This window comes from Halictus rubicundus, chromosome 18, assembly GCF_050948215.1.
Source record: "Halictus rubicundus isolate RS-2024b chromosome 18, iyHalRubi1_principal, whole genome shotgun sequence".
NCBI lineage: Eukaryota > Metazoa > Arthropoda > Insecta > Hymenoptera > Halictidae > Halictus > Halictus rubicundus.
In genome coordinates this window covers 516701-540008 of record NC_135166.1, presented here as the reverse complement: position 1 = coordinate 540008, position 23308 = coordinate 516701, and the positions used below count along the sequence as shown (strand labels likewise).

The 23308-nt window shown below is 49.2% G+C and overlaps 1 protein-coding gene across 1 annotated transcript in view; it reads right to left on the bottom strand.

Annotated features, from left to right (window-relative positions):
* LOC143362844 (zwei Ig domain protein zig-8) overlaps window positions 1–23020 on the bottom strand; it is a 31538-nt gene extending 8518 nt beyond the window's left edge. The window contains exons 1-2 of the mRNA XM_076803325.1: window positions 22396–23020; window positions 4978–5186 (exon numbers count right to left, since the gene is read on the bottom strand). Coding sequence (XP_076659440.1) covers window positions 4978–5186; window positions 22396–22456 — 270 coding nt within the window. The 5' untranslated portion in view covers window positions 22457–23020. The remainder of the gene's footprint in view (window positions 1–4977; window positions 5187–22395) is intronic.
* Window positions 23021–23308: the final 288 nt, after the last annotated feature.

Here is a 23308-nt window from a genome sequence, read left to right as displayed (position 1 = left end):
GGGGGAGTACAGTTACCCTCTCCCTGCCATTACCGGGTTAGTCACGACGCAGACGCAGACGCAACGCGAATTGGGTGCGCGCATCGAGTCACGTGACTGGTATGTGACGGAAGCGTGGGGATGCTCGCCGTCGGGGAATGGATGAATGGCGTTGTACAGGGGGAAGGGTTGAGTGGGAGACAAGTCTTAATCTGGCGACTCTGCTCAGGAGCGGTGTACCTCCACCTTCCTCTTCTGGGACGCTATTCCTCAATACGAAGACGTGTCTTGCTCGCGAGAATTTTACCGCGTAATCTGCTCCGCGAAGAAATTATTCGGTTGCCTATTGGCGCGAGAAACGAACTTTTCCACGGAAGAACTATTCGCCAGGGACAAAGTAAGTGGCTAATTGGATGATCGGTTCATTCGCTCGCGTAATCTGGAATCGCTCGAGATGCGCAAGTCGGAAGAACCGGCCCGGTGTTCGTGTTCGATCGGACATTGATAAAGGTCCTCTATCCGCGAACCACTCTAATACTTGGATCCAGGCGGAGGGGCTTTTTTAATTAGGCTCCGTGGCGGCGACCGCTTAGAAGTCGCGGCAAAGGGTGTCTCTTTTTATTCGCTCATCCCGCCAAGTTCGGAAGTTACTCGGCTGGGGGGAATGAAGTTTTTTATTAACTTTGAACGTGTTTGACCCAACGAAGCCAGACCGGGGAAATTCAGGGGAGTATAGTTACCCTCTCTCTGCCGTTACCGGATTAGTCACGTGGGGTTGTGACACGTGCACGACAAAGACGATAGGCGTCACGTGACCCTGCCCTGAAAACTTCCCTCGTTACGACTTTGTCTGTCCTTCGGAGGCTGCCGCACGAAGGGAAACTTGGCTCACGTGCAGAGTGACAAGCAAACGGGCAAACAATGAAATTTTATTTACTCGCCGGTTGGGGCGCGTTTGCCATAGTTTGAGATAATGAAGAAGTCAATAGTCTTACACAGATCCTGTTAATCTATTTGCTGTTTGATATTGAAACTGCTCGAACAACCACACAAAAGCAACGTGAAAGATCGGAAGACTCCAACAGACCCACGCATGAAAAATGGTTGGAGAAAAAGAAGTAATAAATTTTTTGGTTACAACATTTTTATTAAAACTATTTATTAGTACACTTAATACATGCTCCATATTTCACTTTTACATCAGCTTTATCACTGCAGTGGGTCCGATGGATTCCTCTGGTCGTTCGAGGGTTGAAGGAAATTAATTGTTGTATTTAATGCTAATTATTACAATTTATTAATGATTGCGATTCAAACAATCAACCGAACAGTCGTTCGTAATAATGAAGTGGTTTACGCTGTTAACTGCATTAGCGATGATAACGAGTTCACGTATCTCAATGAAGCAAATTCAACTGTCAAATGTGAATCAATTTCAGTGAATATTTACACGGTCAGAAAATGTATTGCACCCTGTATAGTTGATCAACCATTACAAAACGAAGCGCATAAATAGATTTAAAAACATTTGTACGCCCGACATTAGAACCTAACGCGTGCAGGAGAAATCAATCATTCGTTAATAATACAGATTTTCCACAGGACTGGCCAATTACGTGAAACGCTTAGCCCGAAGTGGACAAGATATTGATCGAAGTTCTGATAGGAAACACTGAGCGTAATTTACATGCCAAAGGGTTAACAATCGAAGTTGGAGCCGGAATGCGATCCGTCAGTAGCAGAACGTCGAAATTTATGGATCCATCCCGGCGATCCACGGCAATTAATCCCCCGAACGTGCATAAATTGGAAAAGGCAGCTGTCTCCGGCGACTACGAGGAGGAGCGCGCTATGCTGGAACCACTTAGCGTATTTACCCGAGAAAGTTTACGTCTGGCGAGCGGTTGCAACGCGCTGCGCCGCTGCAACGGAACGGATGCAGTTTAACGCTCCCAAAGTGAACCATCGAGACGCCGAGGCACCGGTAGTAGGCGGAAACTACGGGAAGACGTCCAAGATGATGAATGCCAAACGTTAAGCAAAACTGCTGCTAGGGAAACTGCGAATGGATTCGCATATTGTCTGCCGCGCGAACTCGCCAGCAACTTTGTACGTACATAACGTTTTTGACAGATCGGCAGGATCCCCTTCTCCGCCGCATTGTGCCACAAATGATTACACGCTTCATCGATCGTCTTCTTCAATTGCAGTTCCATCGATTCATCTTGAAACTTGTAAGTAACAGAGATGGAAACGGTTTGTCAATTTCACACATTTTTCACGTAAAGCATGATGTTACTTTTGCTATTCGTAGAAACTTCGAAACCTTCTTTCTTAATATTTTTCCGTGGTTATACGTAAACTACCAATTTTTGAATCCGCAGCTTAGCCAGCAGATTCGACGGACGTCAGTTTCAGCATACGCGCCAGGGTACAGCGGACAACATGTCGATTTGGCTGAGTCAAGATATCAGGATTACTGGCAGAAACTCAAAACCCGGCAGGTATGGGTCCGAGAGAAAGCTCGATTTCATTGATACAAGCGTAAATATTGGCTTTGGTATAGCCTGTCGGATGAAGGGTATATAGATCCACGGAACACAATGCGCCGCGCCGCGAACGTGATAGCTTCATGGTGTTTCTTGGGTGCAACGCGGTGTATGATATAGGGAAATCCTCGAATCTGTGATATCCTCTCGGTGTGCGTGGTCCACGAGTCTTATCGCTGCGGAATGGAATCGGCGACTGTCTCGTAACGGTCAACTGTCCTAGATCCACGATCGCGAATCTTGGTCGCACGGAGCATGCGAATACCGGGCGGGTATCGGTAATTCCAGACGCGGCGCAATGAAACGCCAAAAACGTCGGGTCGGCATGCAAAGCGATACAATTTGGGGAGAGAGGGGATGTAGGACAAGAGAAAATTGCAAGTTAAAAAATAAGGACTATCGAGGAAATCCGCGCAGAGTCTGGCGAATTCAGACGCGCGCGCAAATGGAATTCCACGGCCGTCGCGGGGACAACGAATGAAATTAAAGGCGCGTCTGCCCCCGACTGTATAATGAATTCACTTAATACGGTTTACACACCGAGAAATGCCGAAATTGAACAGCCCCGTCGCCCCTACTGTACTCTAAGCCCGATCCCCTGTACTCCGCCGTGATCTCCAGCTTCCTTTTCCCCCGTAATCCTGTTTGCCTACGAGCTTCCCGCGGAAAAGCTCCACGAATCTACTGGGTGGCTCGTAAGCGTTGCTCCGATACTTATGGACACGTTTACCGACCTGATAATTGAACGGAGCCCCCCCCCCCTCCGCTCCTCCCTCTATTTTAACGTCTTCGACAGATTTATTCCACCATTTTACAGAGCGCTATTCGTGGAGTTATCATCATCATAAAGTTCCGAACGCAGATTCTCTCGTATATTTTATAACCTCTTATATATTTCACAGCGCTCGAAACTTTTAACATCGGAAGCCAATCATTCGATTTATTTCGAACTCCAGAGACTGCTTCTGGAATTGCCTTATTTTCGTACGAATGACGACTGGGGCAGTAGCTACTACTTGCAGTATTTTTTACAGACATCGAAACTCTACCTTTTATACCAACCTCGATTTCTGGTTGCCGCGTTTCGTTATTTCTTACTTGTCCTAGTTTAAGCGACACGCATTCAGATGTTTCTGGTCGAACGAAGAAGATATTTCTTGGTTCGATTATTACAGTAAAGTCTTGATCTGAACGGAGCTACACGATCTTAGTCGGTGTGTAAAATTTTATCCCAGAACGAATGCGGTAATTTTCGTGCAATTTAAAATATGGAAGATTTTCGAAAGAACTTTGCGCATCGACGACAATGCGATCGAGAATCGAGAAAGTATTGTATGTAATCGAGGTCAACGTAATTTCGGGATTTTCTGCAACGCGAACCGTTATCACGAGAAATTCCGACCTTTGGTCGATTACCGTCGAACGACAATGTCTTCCCCATTCTAGTCTGTAATTACCAACTTCGGGAAGAAGTTCTTCCAGTTCGAGAAGTCTCTAGAAGGAAGGGCCGAAGCTTCTCGAACGGAAATTTGTCTGCGAATCGACTGGGGCTCGCGTGTTTGGATGCTGTAAGGTGAAGATTTCCGGAAACTTTATTCCACCGGAATCGAATCGACGTCGCGGAGAAACGAGCTAATTATCTGACATGGTTTCGCTCGGGACGCTGTGGACTACTTTTTCCAACGAATCGAGATCACCAGCGTCCCGTCGGGAACCACCGGTATTTTTATTATCGACCAAAGATTTTGAAATAAAAAAATGACAAAATTTAATTATGGGGACGGTGTTTCCGAATGAAGTAACACCTCCGCGAGTCGAGGGCATTTGTAGGGCAGGAGGGTCCACAGGGAAGGCACGAGGTGTTTTCGCTCCAAAAATCGAACTCCAATGCAGCCGGGATTCGCGGGACAGCGATGCAATAATCCGAAACGGTGGTCACGAAGTCATAATTCGAGTACCGCGTGTACACCGCCATACCCGATTACTTTCGATCGACCAATAGCTGTAACGTCGGGACCGCGAGCTACCATAAAATTGAGTTTCCAGTTGCCTTGAAGGTCGATTAACGTCCAATCGAGACCAGGCAACTCGATTATTTCCTGCAAATCGCTTTTCCTAAGGTCTTTACGAGGCCCGGATTTCCTCTCGAGTCGGGGCCAAGAGTATACCGCGTTCCTTCGCGTAATTACCTTACCGCCGCAAATTCGTCGGGAATCCCATGGAGGAGTAACAGAAAGTTTCGGAGAAGGGGGAGGGCATCCCGGTAGCATTTCGCCGAGGCATTCAACCGTCATGTGCAATCTCGCGGGGCGAATAGCTCGCGAACGAATTCTGACATGACGGGAAAGGTTCGACGGTAGCTCCCGAACGTTCGATCGAGATGACGTGGAAATTCTTTTCTCGCGCGACTCGATCAACCGGGGGAACGACGACGGCGAAATAATCTTACAGTCTTGTCGCCCAGATTCCGAACTCTACACGTGAGATAGGCTGCCTTCCCGATCAGCGCCGTCACGTTCGTGTTCTGTGTGTAGTCGAACGTCGGCTCTGCCTTCGACTTGAGCCCCGTCGCGTCGACCAACAGCTGATTCCGCGGCCGACTCTGGCTCTGGTGTCGATCCATGTTGTCCATCGCTCGATCCCCTAAGCTCAGCGTGTCTGTAACATTTCAAACGAGTTCACCGATCAGAGATCGAAGTAGTTGTTTTTCAAAGTATTCCCTCGACTATTCGCTAAAACTTCCCCCTTCTTTCTTTCTCAGTTTTTCCATTCTATTCAACCCTCCCCTCTTTCCCTCTCTTTCCGAGATTTTCTCCTACGGGTATCGATTCCTGAAGACGCTACGCGAGAAGCTAAGGGTATATACGACGTCCGTTCGTACTCCTAAGCAAGCGAATCACTTTGACTCTGTTCCGTCTGGTGTATAAATGCCGAGGCCACCGGGGAATTCGGGACAGTGGTTCTTTGGTAACGACCCTGGGCGCATTGGATCCTCATTCCCGTTTCTGTTTGTCTAGCCATCTGGCTAAGGAGCTGGTTTTCGAGCCCGAAGTCGAAGCGTTTTGACCTCTTTCCGCTGCATTCAAGAAAGTTTTTTAATCTCCGGCCCCACATGTCAAAAAGTTTGTCCTATCTGTAGACGAAAGGGAAGGATCTCGATTGTTCCCCCGGAAACGCCATTATGATACTTACAAGGAGTTGAGCCGCCGTTCTGACAGATTACGGAAAGTCCAAAAGATAAATAACATGTACTATTTTATTCGTATCTTAGATATTCTATTCTATTTTTCGTTCTAGTGTTCTACAGAATTTTTCAGTGGTATAGTAAGGGTAAAGTTCATTAACTTCTGTAGAACTAATTGGATATCCGTCAACACGAATTTGCCCAGATGAGACTAACAGTTTCGGCTGTCCGCGAGTGTTGATTTTGCGCGGCTGAATCCCGAAGCTAAATGCAACATAGCGTTCTATTCCATTGAAATGTTTTAAATCGCGACGGTTCTATTTGAACCGAATTCACAATATTGTTTTAGCAGAGTGTACCGGATCGCGATTCTGTGTCGCAAGACTATCTATTGATCTCTATGTACCTATCGGCCACCAATCTCTCTCTCTTTCCCTCGGTCTCCCTCCCCCATTTCTCTCGGCTTATCGCACCCTGTATCTGTCTTGCTCCATTTGTTCTCCCTCCGCTATCTTTTACACTCTCGTTCTTCTCCGTTTTCCCTTTCTTTTTTCTTCTTGCTCGCCTGTTGACTTCTTTTTTCTTCTTCGCGCATGAAATCGCTCTAGCCACGGCTGTGCTCTGCTTTATCTCTCTTTCCCACGGACATCGGAACACGACCGTCTTAACAGTGCACGTTGGAAAAATGGAACGCAGCGACACGGCGTAATTCCTCGTGCGTGGAAACCTCGATTCTCCGCGGGCCGACGTGCAATGATGCGTTTCGCGAACGCGGCGCGGCTAAACACTCGTCGAACGATCCTTTTAAATATTTGCCGACTACTCGAGAGAGCTGCTGCCAAGTATTTGCGCCCCTAATGAAACTCTTTTAATGCGCTGTGCGCTCTGCTCGGTTCCCGATTAACTATCGATCTCTGACATCTGAATCAGTGACAAAATTATCTCTACCATTATGAAAGAATAACTGTTCTAACGTTCTCGATGTTTTCCCGTTTACTTCGGACAATGGAGGTTTCATCGTACTCTAAACGTAAAAGTAAAGCACATATTAAAATCTCACCGGCTGCAAGAGGCGCGTGAAGGGTTCGAGTACCGATTAACCGCGACGAGCAATATCGGCAATGCATATTCGCTGATAATATTTAGCAATGAGACGAGCACGACGCGAGCAGAATTTCGAGTCCGAATTAGTCACTAAATTTCGCGGTTCTGTTCCTGCGTTGCGGCTGGTGTGTTCATGAAAACACAGGAGCGCCATGCGAAACGGCCGCAGAGGTCCGATCGGGTGAATTGTAACCCTTACATTATCACAGCCGGCGAATATTAATGTTCCTTTATTTCGCTATTTGCATGGTAATCGTTATGGCCGGGGCCGTTCTCTGTATCGAGCACCGCGGTCGCGGGTGTTGGCTCGGCCAATAGAGGTCGACTAAAAATTCAGAGGCGATACGCGCGGCATTAATCATCGCGGAAAAGTAACCGTGGCGCCTCTCCTTTATTAAACGGCGAACGAATTTACCGTGTTACACCGTGAATAGCCAATTACACGCGACGGGTTCGCATAAAAGCGTGCTTCTCCTTTGATGTCTCCCTAGGCAGATAGTGTCGCGTCGTTGATCTCTCGGTTCCCGGGTTACCGTGCAAGAGGGAGGAAGAAGAATTCTTGAAAGAACGGGTGAAGGTAAAGAGGACCCTTAAGCGTATCTAGTTAAATAAGTTGTTGGAGGACGCGGACGGCAAGAATAGAGGCCGGACCGTTCTCAATAGGAAAGCGCATACAAAGTGCCTATAGCTCACTGCTCTCTCCGCAGGAGAACCATAATAGCCGCGGGGCCGTAACTATAGCCAGAAGGAGATTGGACGGAATTAGATTAGATCAGAGCTCATTACACTTCGGCTTAAGAGTGAATTAGGTAGAGAATGGCGAAGCTGAGAGCTGCTCCGAGCGCCATGGGAAAGCCCTCGACGACTACGACGACGACGCGTCGCGCTGTGTCGCGCTGCGCCGTGGGGGCCTATCCGTGTGTATCGTCCTCCGTTGTTTTTCTCGTAATCCATCACCGGCATGAAAGAAACTCCGATACACTCGTGTCCCCTGGATATGCGTATGCAGTCGCGAGACCGTTATAAATATACATGACCCCCACTCCTCCGCTCGATGTTACAACTATGGTAATTTCCCGGCGTGCACCGCCGCGCTAGCTACTTTTTCAATCGCGCTGCAAGCGTCGAGAAAACGTTATCCTGCTACGCGGATAAGAGGAATGGCTGTCGCGAAATCGCACGGGGAATTATTGCCCGTAGCAAGTAATTCTCGGCGTTCTCGCGGAAAAATCAATGTCTATTCGTTCAAAATCAAATGACAGGTTAATCAAAAAAGCAAGTGTAAGGACAAAAGATCTGCTGTACAGATCCATACGCATCCCGCAAAGACGGGAGTCTTAATTTGCGTCTGCTCGACTGTAGAAACTCCGTACAAGGAGCCGGGGATTATAAGCAGCAAGAAGTTCGCGCCGTTAATTGCTTTTCTCTGCCTGAGCGCCATTACCGCCGCGGCGACTGCGTTATTTAAACAGGGCTAGCGATCAGGAGAATAGCAATATAATAAATCCGTCGCGCGCCTAGTAGGGTGACACCTCCAGATATTTTATGGGCTTTACCACGGGGCACGGTTTAATTAATTCTGTAGCTGCGACTAAGCCCCGAGAGCTTATAACGAGCTTTTCCCCGCATTCCGGCGAGTGCTCTTTGGTTCCTCCGGAACTCCACCGTCTGTCTACTCTTGGTTCGCTTGTATCGACTTCCCGGCAACCACCTCGGCAACATATTGCGTCGCCCAACCTTGCCACAGCCTTGTCCGATAGACGGCGGATCTCGCGTCTCGACCTTTAAACCCTGCCATTTGATCATCTTGCGAAACGCGGAAAGCGCGCGGCGTTCCGAGCGCAATTAAATTCTTCGTCGATCTTTACCTGCTGCAATTCGCCTTCCGCAACAATTTTGAAACCGGTGCTTCGAAACATAAACTATAGATTTCAACAACGTAAGTCGACATCTTAAATGACTGTCTGGAGAAGCAACGTGGCCGCAGAATCCCATTTGATAAAATCGGGGTCACGACAAAGAACGCAGACTCTCCTCAAGGCACGCACAATTTACCCACCGCATTTCCATTTATCTCTGAAGACTCGTGGTAAGCTGACCTTACTTTAGAAGTTCATCAATATTTATAGACATGTGATAGCTATATAATGTTCTGGCCTACCCGAGCGAGGTAACTTATAGAATCCTGTTAAGACCCACGTAAATTGTACGCAGCTTTTACATAGAAGAGCCATCGTGTCCGTGTTTAAGTAGGAATAAATTGTAATTTCTTGATAACGTAACTTTCAACGCAAAAGGTCTAACATTATCTCAGAAAAAAATTCCTACAAAATTCGTATAGGAAACAGCCTTGAAAACCAAAATCCCACCTCTCGCGATCATGGATTCAAGGGAGGATAACTGGTCGGATTATCGGCGACTGGCAAAAGGGGCTTGCTGATCTCGTGAAATTGTTTTCGAACGTTTTCGGGAATCCTCCTTTCGGGGTATCGAAGAATCTCACCGCGGGCGGCACAGTCTGAATAGATATTCGTTTATTCAAATGGCTGGTGTTTGTGATCCGCTTCGAATATCTAAGCAGGGAACTCGGTTCGGCGAATACAAGAGCGGATACGTGTATCGGCGAGGGAGATCCGAGAAATAATATTTATAATGAGCAAAGTGATCCTGTTCCGTGTTCTTAATACGCAATTCGAACGATATCAAATTTGGAATAGGTTGCGAATTTTTATAGAAATGTGCGTTTTGAACTTTTCGTGTTACACTTGGCATGAGAAAAAAAAGGAGTTCGGAATCGGAGAGAACGGCGTCGGGACGCCAGCGTCGCAGAACGGTCGTCGTAATTGCGGGATGATTGAACGCGGTTAGCATTCCTTATCGCCAGTAAATCGTGGATAATGGAAAGTAACGACGAATCCCTGCGGAAATAAAATTACTCCGGCGGCCTACCGTGATAAATTCCGATGACAATTTTCAATGACTTATGCGCGAGCAACCGTGCGAAAAATTACACCCCATCCGTTCTCGGTCAGGTGAGATAGAGCACGTATTCCTCGAGGGTATTAGCTTCTTCCTTTTATGATGAAGTTCCGCGATTGCAGTGATCAGTGTCGAGCATTATTTCAACGCGTACACGGTAATTTTAGAATTAAAACCGCGGAGGGCCAATAGAAACTGACGTAACAGAGACGCTTTGTCTTTGTGACAATGCTTTGGGGATTTCTCTGTGATCCTATTACTATTCCGCTATTGATTGGCATTGTTTTAACGCTATCAACGAAACAGGAACGCAAAATAATCTCTGTTTCCATGTGGTTAGATGTGAATATGCTCGACGATATTCTGTGTCGCATTCCGAGCTGCATGATTTTCACGCGGATATGATTTAGAAGAAGGTATAAGAGAAATCGTTGACGCGCGATGGCGTACACGTATAACGCATTAACTCGTGATCGCCGGATAAAATGTTAATTTAAACAGACGCTAATTGTCGCTCGGCGGTATTTGGGTTGTGCGGGGTTTCCAAGCGTTCCATTTTTCCAGTGTCCCGACGCAATTGTATTTTATTGTGTCGCAAACATTGGACAAAAGACGCGTGCCCTCTTTCGCAGGGCTGGCTGGGCATTCGAGCAGTTTAATTAGAGGAAAAAGTCGAGCTGGGATGCTGGAGAGGACACCGACGGAGAAGAAATTCCCCTATTCATCACACGGGACTCGGGGGAAGGGATGTTATCAGCGCTTGGCCGGACAACGGACTTGATAGAGTCAACCGGCCAATCTGTGTCACATCTTACTTGTAAATTTCCTACATCGCCGCGACACGTTTTGTGTTTTGCAACTGACGGGGCTAAACGCCGAGAAAAACTATGCGAAAATGCTCGCTCGGACCCGTCACCTTTTTGCAATTTCTGCCCGACAATGCAAACATTTTTTCTTTTTTCTGTTTACTTTGCAAAAAGCAGACGACGAGATACGGGACTTAATTAGATGTTTCTTACGCTCTTTAATCAATTCTTTTTCACTACTCTTTCGGACGTTTTTATTCATTTTTTTGACAAAGAATGCTTCTGTCAATGTTTTACCATTACTTTTCAAAGCAAAGGGGCGCGGTTTAATCACACATTTCTTGCATAAATTTAGGTGTGCCATTACGTTTTTAAACGAGCAAACTAACCAGAAAATGGGATTTTTCGTGCAATTCAAGTTTCCCTTTTTGAACATTACTTTTGAATATTCGAAAGAACCAACTTTCATTTAGAGAATCGTGTTTGTACTGTGCGCCGTGGAATTCGCAAAGGAGTAAACTAGCAGGAAAAATGGTCTTCCCATTCGCCCCGACTTTCCTTTTTCCATCTGCAGCCAATCTCTAAATAAAATCCGCGAATGCGAAATTACGTTAACGACGACTACTTGAACGAACGTGGGGCGGTAGAATATTCCATTCAATTTCGCGGGATGTCTGGGAATTCGCAGGAAGCCGGATCCGGTCGTTAGCCGAAAAGAAAGCCGCGCCCCGGGGAACTGTCGACGCGGAGCGCGGATAGATATTGCAACGGCTGCGGTTATGGCAGTATCATGAAGTGCGACGCCGATAGAGACGGTACGGAACACGAAGACGGTCGTTGCCGGTACGTTCTCGCCGATACGGGAGTTTCTTTGCGTCGCGGTTGCTCCATGTTGCAACGGCGGTCGAGAACGTGCACCCGATCGACGCGAACGTGGATCTATTTGCTCGAATCTTAAGTTTGCTGAATTAACTTGGCGCGATTCCGTCTCAGATTCGGGCGCATCTTGCTCGAGAGTACACCGACGAGCAGACGAGTCTCGTGTGTTGGTTAACCGCCCACCGTGTTCCGTTCTTGTGTCTTGCGCCTGCTGTTTAAACTTTTGCTGCCACCGCGACAGCGAGTTCTATGTAGTTGAGAGAAATGCGCCAGCCATCCGGCCGTTTTCCGATTCTAATCAGCGTCTCCTCGAACTTTGTATCGCTCGTCGAATTTATCCTGAAAATTGCAGGAAAACGACCTGGTGATTTTCGCGAGCAGCTAAAAGAACGATCAGCGGTTACGATAATTAATTCAGTCAGCCGCGCGCAGACACATTCTTTCCCCGCCTTCGACAGCGATCCTGGAATAATCTTCGCGGTGTCTGGCTCCCCGGCAGCGCGTGTCAGAGGTCGGAATTACTTTCAAGTGGAATCCCCGATCCGACGACGTTATTGCCGCACCTTGGCCCAGGGGATTTGCACGAGGATCGCATTGGCGTTTCAGATTAAGGTATTTAAGGGACTCCGGGCTGTGCCACCGTGTTCCTACCCCTATGTATCTCGCCGCAATTTCTAAACAGAAAGACCCTGCGGAGGGGAATGGAGTGAGTGAAAGAGAGAGAGAGAGAGAGAGAGAGAGAGAGAGAGAGAGAGAGAGAGAGAGAGAGAGGGAGAGAGGGAGAGACCGAGGAGGAGAGAAGTTTCCGGCTTCGGTCGGTGATCTGAATATTTAGATCACTCTGGACCTCCGGGAGAACGACCTCTGGCCGAGCGTTGAAAGATCATTTACCTGAGAGTTATGATCTTATTTCGAGCACTCGCACCTTGGGTCTTCCGGGTAATGCTAAATTGAGTTAACCCTCCTGCGATCCTCGGGCGAATACCCACACGTTGGCTGTTTCTGGACACCGTTAAGTGCTCGAATCCTCTCTGCCAGTAATCCCGTGTACTTGTTTAACACGGCCGCGCTGGATCCCGTGTAAATAAATAACTGAACGAGAACCGAATAACTGAACATGGCGAAAAGAACGTTGATTTTCACTTGAACGTTGGTAAGTATTTTATCGTCACTTGCACCCAGATTGTTCAGGAAATGAACAATGGCGGCGGAGGCGCGTGAAATAAAACGTAACAATTCATCGACAACGTTCGTGCCCAACGGGCGCCGGTAAATCCGACGACTGGCGCTATCTGTAACAGTGTATTACCATTTCGCGGAAGATCGAGTGATAGCAATGAGCTCAGCATGCAGAGCTCATTTGCAGTCGACGTAAAATCTGATCCATGGCGGTACACGCGAAGTACATGACGCGGAGCTGAATGAAACCGGCCGAAACTACATTGTTATAGGGTCGCGAAGAAAAAGTCGGAGGTCGATTAATCTCTGCTCCCCTCTCGCCCCTCGCCACTACAGTTACGCGGACTCGAATAAGGTCTGTCCGACTTCCCGGCGAGAAATTTTCCCAGGAAGTGGCGAATTAATCCGAGTAATAAAGGAATTCGCGGAGCTAATCGGGAACGAGCTGGCGCGGCGAGAAAGAGAAAGATAAAGAGAAATGAATACAAGCTGTTCTTTTCAGAGCGGCAGTTAACTATCCGGGGCTCACGTGCGTATTTAGTGTAAATCAGAGAATTAAATGGACGGCAGCGGAGCGCGCGGTAGAAAGCAGAATCGAGTTTCGAGTCTCGAGCGGCTAAAGCCCCCGGCGCGGTTCGATAAATAAGTTCGATAAAGCGGCTGGCTCCTTATCTTTCAAATAGGCAATGTAATTTAATCGCGCGGGGGCGGTCGCGTGACCGCGTCAGAGATTTGTCTCCGAGCTGGACGAAACTGTGCGATATTTTTTCGCGTCGACTCGCAGATTGCGGGAAATAAATAGCCGGCGCGTACGCGTACGTGGCCTGCCCGCATAACTTTCAAGCTCCGCCGCCCCACGGATGATTTGTGGATGGGAACAAGACGCAAGCAAAACGACGGGAATATTGATATACGCGCCGCCGCGATAACTTCCGCTCGCTTGTTTCAATTTTTAAACGAGGCCGCGATACGATCGAGCCTCCGACCGACCGCGCGCTCGTTAGACCCGCGATAATGGTTTCGTTCAAATTCGTTTCGGCCTGGATTTCCTGGCTCAAAGAAACGCTATGCGGCGATGCTCCCTCAAATTTTCAAAGTTTGCGATCCCAGGTGTTTCTGTTCCAAGAATTGATTCCAGCACAGAGTAATAGACAGGAGTAAATGGGGAAAGTAACTGACAATGGTAACGAGAAAATGAACTTTTATTCGAGGAACATACGAGGTTTGGGAAACTACGCTGCAACATAATAAAGTGCCGCCACGATCCCCTCGGAATGAAATTATTTGCAAAATAGCGTTCCGAAAGCACCTATTAAATCTAAGTGAAACAATTCCACCCCATTAAACTCCCAGTTCGCACGTCTTCGGGCCGAGGTTCCGGCAATTTTTCTAAACCCATGGGGTTCAGGTACGTGCCGCGGTAGCTAGGGTTTCACACCGCAGGAGATCGGGAAGGATTTTCTCCTCGCTAACAATTTATGCTAATTACGACCGGGGCATGCACGCACAAAGGAAAGCATCTCCGCGGAGAAAAAGCGAAGAATCCGCGAGATGGTGGATGCGTGTAGCCGGGATAGCGTTAGTCGGAGTTATCATAACTGGGCCGCTCGCGTCTCTAAAACGGTTATGCGTTCAATGAAAGTCAACGAGCTACGCTCCCACTAAACGACTGTCCCGCTGAACGAAAGCGCGCACCCGAGAAATTTCAGATAAACGCTAACCTCATTTCAATTTTGCGAACCGTCGGAGAACTGCGGCACGGTGGTCCGGGTCCAAGAAAGACAGTAAATTGATATCTATGCGATTTATGTCACTTTCAAATAGTCCAAACAAAACATTGCGCGAACGCAAGCGCGAGACCGTTTTCGGATTACATTTACACAATAATAAAAGCCCGAATAGTTCGCAGGAAAGGTAAATTAAATCCGTCGGTTTCGCAGGGGTGAAAAGCGAAAAATCAACTGGAACATTTGAATAACAACGAGCCGGCCCGGCTTTTGTAATTTATTTGGCCGAACAATTGTGTCGGCGCGCGCGCGCGCGGCGTTCTAGCCGCGATATTTGTCTCGTTGCGCGGCCGAAAGTTCCGCTCGCCGGGGCAATTATAGCGACAACGAATAAACAAGTCGGGCCGAGCCAGGCCGGGCCGGGTCGGCATGGGCCACGACTGATTTAAAAAAGCACGGCGTTATCGATCATTTCGAGCGAATCGTCGTTACAATTCTTCCGCTCAGACTAATGACAGAATTACGGGACTGGCGCGATGCGACGGAGCGGAGAGGAAGAGAGACATTTGTTCTCGCCGGCGGAAATTGAACGCCGTCGATTGATTTGTTAACAAGCGACGTGCAATACTCGTCGGGGCATAGCAGTTCGATAACTGTCGGCCGAGTTCCCGGACAAAAAAAAAATCGACCCGGTCACCGAGGTCGGGATTCGTCGAACACGGCGGCGCGCCGCGTCGAATTCCATCGGAGTGAGTCATTATTGAAAATACGCGGACAATAACGGGGCTAATGGGGGTGCCGTGGTAATGAATGGCTCGGATCGTAATCACGGCCAGCGAGGAGGCTAATATGCGTCGTGTGAAAAATCCCTGCGAACGATAAATCGCCGTATCGTTGGGGCTCTGTGCTGGCAGAACCGAACGCGTCAGAGTGAGAGAGACCGATTTCGGGGAGGGAGAGGATGCGGATGCAGCACGTCCTTGCAATTTATCGGCGCATAAGCTGCACCGTATCGACCCCTATTAGACCAGTTAACGATCACGGATCAGATTTCATTGCTCCGTTTCTTCGAAGCGAGTTGACCGGCGCGGCGCGGCGCGGCGCGGCGTCGAGTCCCTCTTTCCTCGGCTCGACGGCAAAAAGAAAAGCAAAGGAGCCGAAGACACGGCAGCTGGGGTCAAAAGGGAGCAAAAGGGGAGAGGCTGCCGAGGGTAGTAGCAGGAGATAATAGCAATTAATTAAGGCTCGAAACCTACCTCCATCTTTCTTTCCCGCGCGTACACCCTATTTACCCCCTTCCACCGTCGACCGACCGTGTCAGCTCCTCTATTTTTCTCTCTCTCTCTCTCTTTCCCTTTCCAGCCTCTCCCTCTCTCTCCCTCTTTTTCTTTTCATCCGTCGCTCTCCATCTCGCGTAAATCCAGTCGGCAAAGGTCGATCCTCCCGTGTCTGCCGTGAAAATGCGCCGACGACACTTCCGTATCCATTATGGGACAAGTGGGCCTCGTCACGAAATAATGGCACGGCCATGATTTGGAGAGTTTATCGTTACTCGTCACGTGACACGGAAATGCAGGCACGAGGCTCTGGCGCAGGCTCTCTCTCTCTCTCTTCCGCGTGTAAACGGGTCGAGGGTACTCGCGCTTAGGCTCGTAATTAAAACACGCCGGAACTTAATGTTTCCTACTCTCGACGAGGGTTTTCAAGTAACAGGCCTCGTGGATCCCGCGTGGCTGTACCACGCGCGCACGGGTCATGATGCTGGAGTTCCAAGTGATTTGCCGCCTCGGCCTCGAATGGGCTTGCATCTCCAGCCGCCTGTGCACGCTGCAAGCTTTTAAATGTTCGATGTGTTGCACGCCAACGAGACATAGTTTTCAATTTCCAAAGTTTGGGATCCGGAGAAAACAAATTCAGTATAGCGTTTCTATTCCAATTGCTACGTAATTCATTGCAAAAGTCTCGACACGATTTCTGTGAAATTATGGTTGGTTCTCTCGGGCCTGGTGCACGTAGCGCGGGACCAGCGCGCGTTCCCGCGTCGGGAAGAGCAGTGCTCCCGGGTATCGAAAGCCCGGCCGTTGCCCGGAGGTCGAAAACGATAAACGGCATCTCGGGAAACTCGCGGGGCGTGAAAATAATTACCGGGCACTTTATTCTCATTCGCCTGTCCCGCTAGCTCCGGGCTGTAAGACGGGAGAGGACCGAAAGGAGAGATCCGGCCCGATAACGAGCCGCGCCCGAGGCTACGGAGTGCTGCAACTCGGGACAAACTCTCTCCGGCTAGGGAAGCGTCGTTTTATTATTGCTAAAAGTTATTTCAAGGTTCGTCATACTTTCCGGGTTTCGTTTCGGGAGAGGAGAGCAAGGTGAGAGGGTGAGACAGAGAGAGAGAGAGAGAGAGAGAGAGAGAGAGAGAGAGAGAGAGGGCGCAGGGGGCGGGATAAAGCGGTTCTGCGGGAAACCCAGTTTCTGCCCCGGCGAACTTTCCGGGATCGACGGGGAGCAGCTGGAGCGGGCGCGCTCGCCGCCATCTAAAGTTTATTTTAAAATAATATAGTCGCAAGGGATCCGGCTGTCGAACACGTGAAATTTCCCGACGAGCCGACGACAAGTAGGAAATTAACGACGATAATGGGGCCGGACTCGCGACGAGAAAGTTTCCGGCGCCCCGCCGAGCCGAGCCGCGCCGAGCCGAGCCGTGCCGAGTCGCCGAGTCGCCGAGTCGCGGCGCACGTTTTTCGTCCCCGAACTTTCCTCTCGCAATGGACTTACGACATAATTAAGTCGCTGTGCGGCGCGCGAGTTACCGCGCTCGTTACGACCGGAACGGGATCGTTTTATTCCGTTCAGGTGATTACCATTTCGCGGCTGTCTCCTCCTCGCTTCTCCGCGTTTTTTTTTCTCACAGTCGATTTTGTTGTCCGATAGCGAGCGTCGTTCTCGACGAAAGAAACGGGAAACCTCATGGTCCGCGGGGGAAAGGGGGAGACAAAATAATACAATTCGGCGGGGGAAGGAGGAGGATGATACCGGTGGTAACGGGTTTCGACGTTTTTGTCCCGACGAGTCGGGAAAGTGAAACGAAGCCCCGGCCCGTTTCCATTTCGCTAATCCCCGTAATGACCTTTTTTCCCCTCTTAGCTCCACGCTCAAGCGGACGAATGAAAATCATTCCTCACCGTAGATTTACCTCCTCCGTGGACAATGCGCGCTCGGAGTCCCCCCGGCGAAACGAGCGGACCGTTATTTTGAACGGGAATTACGCTGGCGAAAGAATGCGCACTTTTATCATTGCCTCTGTTAGTTGTCAGGACTCGCGACCGTATCGCCGCGATTACAGAAAGAACTGGGTCTTTCGGAACGGCCAGGTCAGACAAGGAATATTTTATGCGATGGCAGATCTACGGCTGCGAAAACTCCTGTCGTACACGGTTGAAGTGAGCGTTCTGGTCTTCAACTTTGAAAAAATCCATTTTCTTACATTCTCTTTAAGTATTCCTTGAAAAGGATTAAGAATGTCAAGCTTTTCGCGGCAACCGAAGTTGTGAACGCAACTTGAAGTTACGTACCCGAGGCACAGCCATTTGTTAGCGTACATAGAGGGCAAGCAAGCCCGGGTGCACATCGGAACTAGCAACGAACGCATCGTCTACCGATTAATCCTCTTCTAGTTAACACGTGCCTGCAAAGACTAACCGGTTAATCGCATTTGCTTTACAATCTTGTAGAGCGTCGAGCAAACTAACTACATAACGGAGGGAATTATAACAGTTCGATCTGATGCGAGAGGAAAGCCGCGATCGTCCTTCTCCTCCCATCCTGGGAATCCGAGGGACGGGAAAGGGATAGTCCAATTTATCATCCAGATAAAGGAATCACGGTGGTTCCGCCTCCGTCGGCCGAGTTCGATAGCGTGCACCGAAACCTACGAAACTCGGCGGCGACGAAGCGAGGCAATAAGATAAGATTCCCAAAAGTTCCGCGCTCGCTCGGGGATGGCAGTGGCTCACGGACGGAAAGAAACAGCGAGGAGGTCACCCTACGAAACTCCACGGTTCTCACGCAAACAACATTAGTCGGTTTCAACCCTTGGCACTCGAATAACGACTCCAAACCGACGCTGAAAATCGCCACACCGAAAGAAATAATTTTGACATTTTCAGCTTCTCGGTGGTTGCTTTGCGGATTCTTGGTGTACAAAAAAAAAAAAATCGAAATAATGAAATGTTCTGCTGTCTGTTCTGCTTCCATGACTGAAATTGTCATGACCTACAGATGACACATGTCGCTACCAATATCGGAAATATGTTACCACACGACAAACACATCCTAAAAACATTCGGTGGCTCTTATTGGAAAACCCTTTACAATTCTCGACCGCAAAGGGTTAAATTTGTTTGTACAACAACGTCTCGACATGTGCGACATGTGTACGACATTTGGGCAAACATTTGCCTAGGTTCGTGTCGGTGAGACAATACTAATCCGATAACAGAACTTGTTCGTTATTGATTATTTTTTTTCATGAAACTTGTTTTGGCGCGCCAAGGGTTAACCTTACCGCTCGGGTGGCATGGGCAGGAAAAAGTGGCGAATCCTCGTATCGAGCGAATATTTAAATTTTCCCGCGATCGTTAAGGATGAATAATCGCGGCATTAACGATCCCGCAAATGCCCACAGCCGGTCGTTGGCAGAATTTCAATCGTTTCGGTAACACGAAACTATCAACGAATCCTACTGGTCGAACCTTCCAATTTGCACTTGTATGTTGCTACCAAGCGCCGGGGAAATTTGAGAATTGCGCCGACTGTAATTTCCATCCGAATTGAAAAAAGACACCAGCCTGTTCTCCGGACACGGGGGAAATTGGACGCTTCCGACCAATTCACGGATATAGTTTTGCGCGTCGTCGTCTTTTTGCAAAACGTTCGTTTTGCTGTTCGAATTCTGTCACGAATGATCGTATGTCGAACCAAGTTCAAAAACGGTCCGAAAGTTGGCTCGATACTATCGCGATCCCCGTAGGTGTCCACCGGGAATGTTTCGAATCGGTTAGCGTGGCGCTTGCGGATGCAACGACATGCATAAAACGCGCGGATTTTACAACGGCCATTAGCATAAATTTAACCGGCGTGTCGTCGTGGCAACATAATATCGCGGTGTCTACGATTCAACGAAGTGACCCCGATGACGTCCGTCGGGTATCGCTGGCAGGTTCGCGGGCCGAGCTCGGCCGCCTGCGAATGTAAATGAGACAAGCGGCCGTAATTAACACGCGAGCCCCCGGTGAAATAATATTTCGTAATTAATTGTAAGTCGGGTCGGCCGTTTGACCCGTATCCGACGGGTTTTGAATTTAATGGCGCCGCGGGAACGGCCTAATCGCCGCCGGTTCTGACGATCCGTCCTCCATAAAACGGCGGGATTAATCAAACGGAAGAGTCGTCGCGATCGGTCCGAGTAATTTTCGCCGATAAAAATAGCAATTGTGTCAGTGGGTCGCAGTTTCGGTGGCAGCCGCAACAGAGGTCATTACTTTCAACGTTCGAGCGCGTATCCTTTGAATAAACGCACCGCGATAATCACCCCTTTAGAGACCGATTAGAAAAATCGGTTCCGCGCTGAAAAGACAGAGCGACGACGCGACGATAGTACTCTGGAACGGTAGGAATCGTCCGACATAGCGGAACGGGAGAAGCGGGCAAACTCGAGTACGTTCGAGAAAACTTGGTATTCTCCGAGGAGTCGTTCCATACCTGGACTATGTGCGCGGCTTAATTCCCACCATTTTGGACACATTAAAAGCCGACGCGTTACAAATAACTTCGCAGTTTTCTCGCTTCATCGAGGCTCCTTGGAACTCGTGCGAAATGTTCATGGCTGAGCCTCAATTACGCTAAAATTCATTGGGATCGTTCGATCATTTCTAATTACCCTGCAATAGTTATACTGGCGCTTCACGCGCTCGGGTTTCCGCGAAGATTACTCGTTAAATATTCAGGGACGATGACTGACGATGTCACTGGCGTTATCTTGATTTATCGGTGATTCAGACTTTTCGATATTTTTCATCGTCGTCTCGGACTTCTAGAAAGCCGCTGTTTCACGAAAACGAAGAACTTCTTGCTGGAACAAATTGTCATCCCCTTTCCAACTGCACCAGAAGATTGCAAACACCCGACACAGTGAACCCGCGTTCATTCGCGAGTTGAAATATCCGGCGCGTCGCTGCGAGAAACGAACGGTATCGGCCGATAGATTAACGCTGGCCGAAACGATCGAGTTTTCCCCGGTCGGTGAACAAGTATCTGCGATCTTCGGATCCGGCGGAAGTTCCGCGCGGTCCCGAGACAAGCGTTTAATTTACCGGAGCAAACTTGGAGGCCGCGAACAAAGTCGGCCCCCGGCGTGTGTAGTGTCGAACGAAATTGCCAAAGTTGTTCGCCCAGAACGACAATGGCGTAAACGAGGTGTAAAGTCGCGGTGTACGTAGCATCGTCCCCCGACGACGACGACGACGACGAGGACGACGACGACGACAAGCATCGGCGTCGGAGACGGGCGGGCGCGTTTCATTTTCGCGGCGTTCTAACGCGCGAGAGCTCGGTAATTAGTTTACGACGTCGGTACTAACCGCTTCGACGGACGAAATGTCTCGAAATGCCCACAAGAAGACGGCACGGAGAAATTTGGACAGTCGGAGGTAAAACGATAGGACACGCAACCTGATATCATTGAAAACAGTTAACAGGTAACAGGCCTTCGTGTAGCGGACTAGCACCGTGTCGATTTTCACGGCGGAAAGAAAAACCATTTCCTCTCTCCTGCCGCTCTCTCGCTCTCTTTCTCTCTTTCTCTCTTTCTCTGCATCAATCGCCTCCGCCCGCACACCCGTGTATCATTCCCGAGGTAGGGGCCACAGGCGACCGACTTATGAATAATGCATACGATAAATTCGCGTCGCACGCACGCATGCACGCCGGTAATTCCATTAGCTGTACCATTTTGCCGCTCGATAGCTGCTACGTTTTCGATCGAATAACTCCGAGCGGGGCCCGTCTGTCGCGTCAACCGAGGATTCGGGGCCAGACTCGGTGCGACCGCCAACCTAATCGGTCATTCCCTCTGCTTGACGGTACACCTTGAGTTCAAGACTCGAGACGTTCACCCAGCGCAGAGCCGGCCATTCCGCGTGCGACCAATGCCATGGACTTTCCCTCGAACGCTTCGTTGTTTTCGTGAATTCGTTTGCTGTCGCCAGTCCGTGTGAATCGCCGACATCTACACCGGTCGAGCCTCGCTAATTATTATAACTAGACTGCGGATCTTTATGCAAAATACGTATTGTCCATTGTAAGAAACAGAAGTTAAACGAAAGTGCTTTTTGCTCTTCTGATAATTTGAATAAGTCGAGAATAATATTTTCCCTCTCTCACCGATCAGATCGGGATTATACATCCAAAGTTGCAAACAATCTAATCTAGTTTTCCGAGGAAAGTATTCTTAGTCCTGTAAAAAATCGCGTACAATCCCACTCGTCATTCATCGCTCTGATTCCGTTCTCATACTACGCAGTGGCCTTATTTCGTTGATGAATTTCTTCCTGTTGGCACGAGCTTGGTTGAATAATTAGGTTGTGTGAACAAATTCCGTACAACGTACCCCCGAAACCCTTAAATTAAACAGCAATTGATTAACACGTTCGCTGACAGCGTCATACGTATGCGACGAAACCGAGTTTCTGCGTCACGCAAGGAAAATTAATTTGTTTCGTCATTGCCAAGTGTTTTACAATTTCTTTGCACTAGCGAGTACTAAAATTGATCGGAAGGTGTTGCCCAATCAAAATGACAAGACTTCAAGAAACCTTTACCAGCTTCCTCAGCGGAGATTTCGGTAAGCTTCGATCAGGCTTTCCAAGCGTACCTTTTCCACATGGTAGCCCGTACGTACCCCTGCCCGTTGGCACGCGGTAAATCGTGAAAACGCTCGCTCGTATAATTACCTTCGGTGCACATGAAGAGTATGGCAGCAATGGAGAGCCTCGCCTGCCACCTCAAAGCCATGTCCGCAATTGTTTGATGGCGCGTTCACTTTGGTACCGAAGCGATTCACATCCTCTTCACTGGATGACGACGCACCGTCCACACACTGACATGTACCAGAGCAAGCACAACGCTCGGTGAATCCTTATCTCGAGCACGTTGCCATCGCGCCAGGCCGGAAAACACTGTTCACCGAAGTCCCGAGGCTCGGCCGAGCATCAATCGAACCTTTGATCACCTCTAGCGGGTCATTCATTGGAGCTCGGTCGTGTGCCGCCAGCCGTAATCCACACGCAGAGAAGACGCACACACTCGCGGATCTATCGCAGAGTTCGGCAACTGTACCGGGGGTACCAGCCGCTTCTCGAACGGCGAGCGTCGGAAACGTCGCCGCGTATCTGTTGCCTGTATCGCGGGTCCAAGTCGAGTTTACATTGTCGCGACCGTCGGATCGTTTGAACCGGATTCGTTGAACTCTTCGATCGGTACCCCGAGGAGGAGGAGGAGTCTCGATCCGCCGCTGGTCGTTTGCTTCCCGGCGCCACTCGTCGCGATCTATGGATCCCCACAGAGACCACTAGAAGCACGAACGTCCTTGCAGAAACCGTGACTACTTGGAGGCAACCGCGCGGAGATACAGTCCTGAAAATCTGGAGAGGATTCGAGCGACTTCGAAACGGGATCAAGGTCCGCTATCCACGGGCTGGAAGAGGGATCTCTTCGGGTCTCTCGTCCGCCTCTCTGTCGAGACTTAGTCAGCGTTCTCGGTGTCAACAGATCGTTGGAACGTTTCCGCGGAGACGGATCAAGCAGCCAGCCTCGGTCAGCCCGACGTCAGCCCGCGGCGGTCGTTTTTACAGGCATGATCTCACG